General features: G+C 34.8%; 1 protein-coding gene across 1 annotated transcript; it reads right to left on the bottom strand.

Annotated features, from left to right (window-relative positions):
• Positions 1–8,201: 8,201 nt before the first annotated feature.
• On the bottom strand, positions 8,202–9,047 carry LOC109241669. The gene has a single exon (XM_019408429.1). It carries the CDS (start codon positions 8,634–8,636, stop codon positions 8,325–8,327), a length of 312 nt encoding a protein of 103 aa, XP_019263974.1. The 5' UTR covers positions 8,637–9,047; the 3' UTR covers positions 8,202–8,324.
• Positions 9,048–9,256: the final 209 nt, after the last annotated feature.

Here is a 9,256-nt window from a genome sequence, read left to right as displayed (position 1 = left end):
TGCAACGCGAGCAGGTTAATTTTCTCTATTAGTTTTATTGCCTCTCTTAATGTTTTGGTACAGTAGTTTGGTCACAGTTGTAGCAATATCCCAGTTTAGTGATATACTCTGTTGGTATACATGTATACTATATTGGTATCATGTATACTATGTCCCAGTTCAGTGATATACTCTGTTGGTATACATGTATACTATATTGGTATCATATAGTAATATGGATCTTTTTTCCTTCATACTTTATTATCATTTCTATTTCTAACTAGTGTGCTTAATAATTGCAGCTAAAGAACATCACCCCAACTGATGATGAGAAGAAACAATTTGATGTGCGTGGTCTAAGCTTTGAAATTGAAGTTGAGTGCACTGACAGCCAGCCCAGCCAGCCCGATAGCTTTCAGGTTTTTGGCACTCAATTACCAAAGACACAAAGTATGCCTGAAAGTACTGGAGGTGATTCCCAACCTACCGATGCTGAGGTAATGAAGGAGTTACAAGCTTTGAAGCTTTTTGTAGAGAACAAGTTTGAGGAGGTGCTTGCAACTATTGGTAAGCAGTCAATGAAGTCAATGAAACCAGAGAAAAATTCAGCGGTATTCATCTTTTATATAATATAATGCTATTATTGTATATTGTTCAAAGATGCAATATATGCTTATAGGATACTATTTCATTCTTTACTTTTAGTGCACATATTATTCTTGTAATATACATAATACTAAAATTGTTAGTTTCTCATTTTCAGCATAAGCAACAGTATAATGATCCTGACTTTCGTGAGATGCATAATGATTTTGACCAGTTTGAAAGTGGCCACGTTGGGAATGATCCTGTAGTTATTGGAGATAGCACGCCCAAAGCACCTTCTAGTATGTAAATCACAGATTTGATTGATTTTTTTTTTTTGCTGTTGTTTTTTGAAAATAGTACTCTTGCTTATACTTTTATATGTTTAGTATCTGGTTTTGCTGGGGTTGGTCAAGATGGATGTGCCACTGGTGTCAATGTGAAGAACGTCACAGCAAGTGATGGCGTAGTTAATGAGGATTTGCCTTCTGGTAAAATGTTGTACATGTAATTTTTTTATTCTTTTTTTATTTATTTAACTCTATGTATTTGTGCATTGACTAACCTTTTTTTAAAAAAACTTTTTTCAGCCCCCTTCGTAAATGAGCATGATTTTGGCTTTGATTCTAACTTTGATCTGTCTGCATCTGCAATTGATCAAATCACCGCCATTACACAACAAGCAACATATAAGCAGTCATCTCATGATGTTAAAAAGTCGGGTCCTGCTCCACTGTCATCAGGAATCCCTGTACAGACACGAGCAGATGTTGTTATTGAGTCTAATACTGCTCCACAGGGTACGATGTTGATATTACTAATTCTGTAGTTAGTATGTAAATGATAGGTTCTTGATAGTTTTTTATTTTTTATTTAAGTAGTTATGTTGATAATGCTTTTATGTGTTCAGCATGTCGGGTTGATGGTGTTGGTCAAGTGGATGTTGGTGGCAGTAATGTGAATTTGCCTTCTGGTAATGTCTTCTATATATAACTTTTCATTCTTTTTTTTCTAAATTTCTTAACTTTGTATATTTATTTTTCACTAGCATTTTCTAATTTAAGCTCCATATCAACACGGGGGTGATCTTCACTTGGATTCTGATTTTGAATATACTGATTCTCAACTTGATCTAATTGCTGCCATTACACAAGGAGGGACACGTAATGTAAAATAATCTGGAAACGAACTGACAACTCGTGATGTAAATAAGTCTAAACCTGATCAGTCGGTATCAAGAAGTATTGTCCAAACACAAACAGATGTTGAAACTACTCCTACAATTTTCACACGGAGAAGGCTCCCTGCAGCTGTAAAACAGTCACCGTATAGGAATGACTAGGAATCTGGTGTTAGTGCAGTTGGGGGATCCTCGAAGGTTATCAAAGGAAGATTTCCATTTGTAAATGACATTTCAGTGGCTGTTGATTATAAGCTTACGACTGCATTCTCAAACTTTGTCGAAGCAAACATGCAATTGGGAGAGTGCGTATTCGTTTCCATGTACTTTTGTTTTCATGTTTTCTTAATTTTTATTGTTATATTTCTTATACATATCTTCTTTTATACGAAATAGGGAAGTGTATTTACCTAGTGATCAAAAGCTGGACCCTTGTTTTGACTTTGAAGTTGAACAGATTGATGATAAGATATTTTTCCATACCATAAACTATTCTGGCAGGCCACTGTCTAGTTCGGTATGTGTACTACTTTTTATTTGTGTTGTTGTAGTAGTTCATTCGTATTGTTAGTGTTAGTCATGTTTTCTTCCTCTCTTTTTTGCAGCACTTGAATATTATATTCTACTATCTTAGAAAGGAGGCGAAATATGAAATTAATATGCCAATCAAAGTCACAACTACAGATACTCTTTTTAAAAATATCAATCAAAGGGTTTTCACAAAATTTGTAAAAGGTGGGAAACAAGATCATTTGATTGACAGACCAGACGATATCATGGAGTACATGAAAGGATTTAGGATGCATTGCAACACTCCATGGCACCAGGTTGATCATGTCCTCTTTCCAATTAATTTGGCAGAAGAGTGGCATTGGATATTGGGGTGTGTATCATTCCACAAGAGATGTTTTTACGTATATGACTCGCTACGTAGTCGAAAGCACAAAAAAGCTATTCAAAAGGTGGCAGAGGCATATACTGTATTGATCCCCCTATTTCTAGTTAGCATTGAATTTTTTAACCAAAGAAATGACATGTAGTACAAAATGGTCTGCACATGGGAAAGGAGTTGACTGATCCTTTTGAGATTGAACTGATTACAAATCTGCCAACACAGCAAAATTCGTAAGAATAGTTACTTTTTTTTACTTTGTTTTCCTCATTCATATTAACATTTTCACTTCTAATTGATTTTTATATTCTATTCATATGTTTTATTTCAGAGATTGTGGAGTATATGTTGCATGCTTTGCTGAGTATATTATTGAAGATCTTCCAATCCCTGTTGCCAATTTTGATGTGGATGGTCTTCGAGCTAGGTTTGGTATACTGTTGTGGCACTATGGGAGGAACAAGCAGTTGCATGGCGAATCAAGTGAATTTGAGGCTCCAGTAGCACCTAAAAAGACTCGTGGAAAGTAAACGCAAGAAGTAGTATAGGTCTCTTTTTGGTTTTAGTTAATCGTATCATGAAAACTTTGCAGGATTTTAATAGTTTTTGGTGAAGATGGTATTTTGCATTATTAGATTGTAAAAATTCTAGCTTTTAAAAGTGTTTTCTAGGAATACAATTGTAATAGTACAATATGTTGCTATAACTGTTTAATGTTGGAATGTATCTTCAGTTTGTTTTATTAGGCTTTTCTTAGGCTTCTTCCATAAAGTTGTTGGTTTATTAGGACTGCCTTTTGGAGACATAATTTTGTCAGCACTTGAAGTCAAGCCATTTGTAGAACATGGTTGTTATAGCAACACTGTTAGCTGCTACTACTACTGCCATTTGTAGTAGGAGCATTGTTAGTTCGCTGTAATACACCAGCAGAAGTTGTTTTTGGAAGTGTATTTAAGGGAGTTACGATGTTCAAAAAGAGGAGCTATGTTGTTATTTTGTTGAATAACAGGGGCGAATATTTATTTGAATGAGAAGAAATATTTTTAGAAAGTGAAGTGGTTTTGAAATTATATTGAGAGTAGTTGTTAGTTGTAGTTGAATCTATGAAAATCCGTGCATAATTTGCATTGCTGCACCAGTTGTATTCTGCAAAGATTTTGTTTCAAGTATATTAGTGTAGTAGAACTATATACCAATCAGGTATACTGATATACCATTTGTGTATCATGTTGCATTTGAGTACCTTTTTTCCTGCACCAACTAGATGTAAGTACTGACATGAGTTGCGAAGCATGCGCATTTTGGGTATCACGTTGTATTTGGTGCACCATTTGTATTTTTGCGCATATTTTGGTTTAGCCATATTAGTGCAGTACAACTATATACCAGTAAGGTATACAAATATACCATGTGGGTATCACCTTGTATTTATGTACCTGATGATGTACAATAACTGCATGTAAATGGCTTCCAATTTGTTTTACTTCAATATAGACATGAGCTGCAAAGCGTGCCCATTTTGTTAACGATGTATGTATAAATGTTGCATTTGCGGCACCACTTCTATTTCTGCACATATTTTGATACCAATAAGATATACAGATATACCAATAAGGTATACAGATATACCAACTAGGTATCACATTTATATTTTAGCATCTTTTTTCCTGTAGCAACTAGATGTAAATGCATCCCACTTTTATATACTAAAATAGAAAATAAACAGATTCTTATTGAAAATACAAGTAGCCATATAAATTTGTTGCCAAAAAGTAATTTGCAAAGAATCATCATACCAAATATATGTCTAGTGCAAGAAATGCATTTTATTTATTTGCAATTCAAATGCTATGATTCTACGATATATGAGTTCTATAAAAACATTGAGGCATTATATCAATCTCTCTTTGAAATATTTCGGCATGTTCTCCGGTTGTGTCCTTTTCTCCCGCATAGTGCACATGTAACTGTATTTCCTTCCCAGCCTCCTATGCCTCTCTTCTTTTTTAGGTCTTCCTGGTTTGATTTTTCCTTTTGGTGACAGTACCACCTGCGAAGAGACATGTTCTGGAATTTGCCACGTTGTTTCATTAGGCAAAGAATTTACTGGTATCTCATATGTTTTCAGTAAGTAGTCTATGATGTAGTAATCTGAGCAATACTTGTATGAATCCATATGGAATTTTTGTATAACTGCCATTGCATGTGGACATGGAATATCGTCTAGCTGAAGCCTCCCACAAGTGCAGTTTTTTTTCATGTAGGCGTACCACATTTCTTGTTTGGCCATCAATTACTAAATGTAAGAATTCAGTTGATGGCAACACCAAGTATAATATTAATTAAGAAAAGTCATTAGCTATATTAAGTAATAGTATTTTTTAAATAACAATATTGAGTTGTTTAGTGAAATCACTAAGGTAAAAAAGTAAAACTACAGTACATGCAGTGTTTTTATGATTTTGAAAATGCATACCGTCATCGTCTGTGATAAGATAGTATTATCTGCCAATATTTTTTCATACTTTGCACCAATCTTCATAAATAATTCCACTGCATCCTTCCGATTGGTGTAATTCTATTTTTGAATCAATGTTGTCATAAAGTCAAGCAAATTCACAACTGGGAGGTCTCTTGCGTGCTTGTTTGCTGCATTTACTGATTCCGCAATATTCAATGTCATGGTCATGGTTCTATTTGCCTTGGAATGCGCCCGAGACCATTTATCATATCCAATATCCATCAGGTATGTTTTCACTCTACTATCAATAGCTTCTAACTCTGTCATATGTCTGTTGAATTCTTCAACAATGTATGCTCTTGCTAACGCAAAGTATACTTCTTTGATTTGTTTTTGGCTCTTCCTGTAGTTTGTCTTTATGTTGTTCCACAGATGGAACATACATGCACAATGAGGGACTTCTGGATAGACAATTGAAGTTTCTCTCCATATACCATCATGCATGTCTGATACAATGCACATTCCCTCTCTTTGTCCATAGGTTTCTCTGAACTGCACGAAGAACCACTCCCACGATGCATCATTTTCCGAATCAACAATTGCATACTCGAGGGGTAGAATTTGTCCTGTAAACCCAAAGAACAAAATATCAATTACAATGCACTATATTAATTTAGCATTTCATATAGTAGTATAGTCATAGGTAGGTGCAGGTGTGTAGCAAAATAACTATATACTCTGTTGTTATACTTGTATACCATACTGGTATCATATAAATTTGAAAATCTTTTTTGTTTCTTTAACAGAAAATAATTGGATTGTACACACAATATTAATTTAGTATTTCATATAGTAGTCAAAGGTAGGTGTAGGTATGTATCAAAATAATTATATACTCTGTTGGTATACTTGTATACCATACTGGTATCATATAATATTTGAAAATCTTTTTTGTTTCTTAACTGAATGTGATTGGATTGTATTCTTACCCTGTGCGTCTTGCGTGGAAGCCGTGAGTATGGTCCCTCTATATGTTGACTTTAAAAACTTCCATCAACTACAACTGTTGGCCTACAATAGATCCATCCTCTAATCGATGCATATATAGCTATGAATGCATACAAGAAGCTCCTATCTCCTTCAGTGTGTAGTCGTGTCACTGATCCTGGGTTAGCGTACTCTAACATATAAAGATATATTGGCATTTTCTTATATGACTCACTTGGTGATCGTTTCAATAATTGCATTGCTTTTTCTTTTGATCTCCATGCTTGCATGTAGCTCAAGTCCATACCATATGCTTTTTGGATGTCTCTTTGGATATCTGTTAGTGTATATATGGTTTTCGGGTCAACAAGTTTATCTTGTACCACAGCTGCAACAAAAGCTGAGACAGCTTGCTTTTGTGAACAAAATCTCTTATCAGTTAAACAACTGTGAACAGAATTGAAATCCGTCACTTTGAAAAGATTTGATGCTCGCAGGCTTGATGCTTTAAGTCTCCAAGTGCATCTTTTATTCACGCATTCAAGGATATACCTGTTTATAATACAAATACAGTTATGTATCATGTATTATTGATAAAAAAACACACAAAAATCCATACAATTATATACTCACATGGTATACTCTGTTGGTATACTTATATACTTTGTTGGTATACTTATATCCATACAAAATTTCAATTCTGATTGATGGAAAAAGTGAGGATCCTGGGGCTCTAGTATCAGAGTTTGAAGATGCCCACGCACTTTACCGGGTTGATGATGAACCAATTACCAATAATGCTTTTGTGCATACGGTCTTTTTTGGGGGACCAGGTTCCAACAAATAACTTAATGACAATGTACTATATTTTTCTAGTTAAGCCTAGTATTATAAAATTATTTCCATTTAAGCTACCCTTGTTTGCATCGTGGTCTCAGTTATAAATAAATTAAAGAAGTAAGTGTTGGTCGTACTTGCACTTGTGCTTATTTTTATCTTTATTCCCTGTGTATCTTTCGATTCGGTTTCAACTCCTCAGTCACCAAGCTCTTGATTCGGTTTTAACTGCTCCAGGCTAGAAAGACCCTTCTCTATCTTTAGCAGAACATATGTCAGTAACTTAAATGTAAAAGTGAAACATGTAAGTTCCACTCATCCCAGACAAAAGAAAAAACATCTAACCATTTAAAGATGATACTTTTGTTTAAGCACTCCACATCCATGTTGTGCCATTCTTCTTTCAATGTACGTTTCTGATAACTAAAATGATTCTATACTCACATAGTATACTGATTTAGCATTCATATATACTATATTGGTATTATGTTTTACTGATAATAAAAAAGACAAACCAATACAGTTATATACTCGCATAGTATACTGATATATTATACTTATATACTATAGCAGTATACTGATACTTAGCATACTTTATATACTATATAGGTATCACATAGTTTTTTACTTGAAAACATGCAGACGAACCTTCTTGGGCATGATTTATGAACCCGAAATTGGCATTTTTCCCTTACGGCATACTGTTTCATAACGAGAGCCAGCAGGTTCTTGTCTTTGTAAATTTGTCCTTTTTAACATTTTGATGAAATTGATCAGTTATGATGTTTGCATCATCAAGTTCTAAAATGGCGTCATCTCCTTCTTGCACATCAAACGTAGTAATCATATCAGTGTTTCCAAATTCTGCAATTTCTGATGAAATTGGAGCAACATCGAAACTGGAGGTGCTTGCAGCTATAGTGTTTTTAGCAAACGACACACACAGGGGAAATGTTGTCATCCCTGCACTTGATTTTTTCAATTCCATGTAAACACTAACACTCATATCGCTGCAAATTGTAATTGATGGATATCCTTGAGCAATAGCATACTGAATAACTATTGTTTTACTGTCCTTTTGCAGTTGCTTTGCAATTTCTCTGAGAAGTTGTTCAAATTTCCAATAGGTCTTTATTAGAATTGCATCAACATGAAAATTTATGAAATTATTGTTATCATCCCATTCTCCACTATGTTGCAGCAGAATTGGAATATTTTCCATGATCTGAAGTTATAATCACTTTTATGTCCAAAATTGAATCTCAACAATGCANCTCAAACCTAACTCCTAACCTAATAAAACCTACCACAAACTCAAAAAAAAAAAGCAAAAAAATAAGCAAAAGGGCCACTCTTTTGTTCCATTTTGGTTTTGGCCCTTTACTAATACTCCACTTATTGTCTTAATTAGCTCTCTCCACATGGCGTATAAATACAGATTCAAGGTCAGGCGGATTAAAGAACTCCCTAACACTATTATAATGACACGTGGACTTTGGCCGGCGTTTCATCGGCGCCGGAGGGCATGGTAGTCTTTCCGGTATCCTTGAATCTCTCGCCGTCGGAGTTGTTGAACACTCTTCTTCATCTTCAGAATCCTCTCTTGGCTTCGTAGAAATTGACCTCAAAGGTGCTACAATTGTAATTCCAGCAATTACCCACTTTTTGCTCTCTTCTTTACTTCCTTCCACTTGGTGCTTCTTTGAAAATCCCATGTTTTAACAAACACCAAAATAACTAAAAAGACGCTAACTTTGTAAATAATTTTAAGAAAATTTGTGGGAACAAAGATAACTCTTCAAATCCTTGGAAACAAAGACTCTGTTATATGGAACATATCAAAGGAACCAAAAATATGGATTTTTGGCTGAAAGGAAGGAGGAATTAAGAGAACAAGAAGAATGAACCAAAAGGGTCTTTCTTGTTTTTAAGATTCTAAGAATTTGTGCAGTCAAGAGGAGAGAAAAAGGGGTGGAAATGAAAAGACTTTGAATGAAAGAAAAGGGGGGAAATGGCGCTAAAATGAAGGAGGGGAAAGTTAGAGGAAATTTTTTTGGAGAGAGAGAAGAATTTGAAGGAATTAGAGAAAATATGAGAGTGAGAGATTCGTAAAGAATCTTTGGTATTAATATTCTGAGAATTTTTTTTATTTTGAGGAGGGGGGACAGAAAATAAAAAGAGTGGGCTGCCCGTCGAATTTCGGGCAGTGGGCAGCTGGAAATTTAGAGTTTTGGCGCCAGTTTTTTGGTGTCTAGAAGAGCAACGGCTCTCTTTCCCGCCAATGTTAGATTCCTAGTTTCCCATTTTACCCCTCTTTAGGACCATTATTTTCTCG

The sequence above is a fragment of the Nicotiana attenuata genome, unplaced genomic scaffold (assembly GCF_001879085.1).
Source record: "Nicotiana attenuata strain UT unplaced genomic scaffold, NIATTr2, whole genome shotgun sequence".
In the NCBI taxonomy this organism is placed as follows: Eukaryota; Viridiplantae; Streptophyta; class Magnoliopsida; order Solanales; family Solanaceae; genus Nicotiana; species Nicotiana attenuata.
Note: the sequence above shows the minus strand (reverse complement) of the source record. Positions and strands in the feature narration are given on the sequence as shown.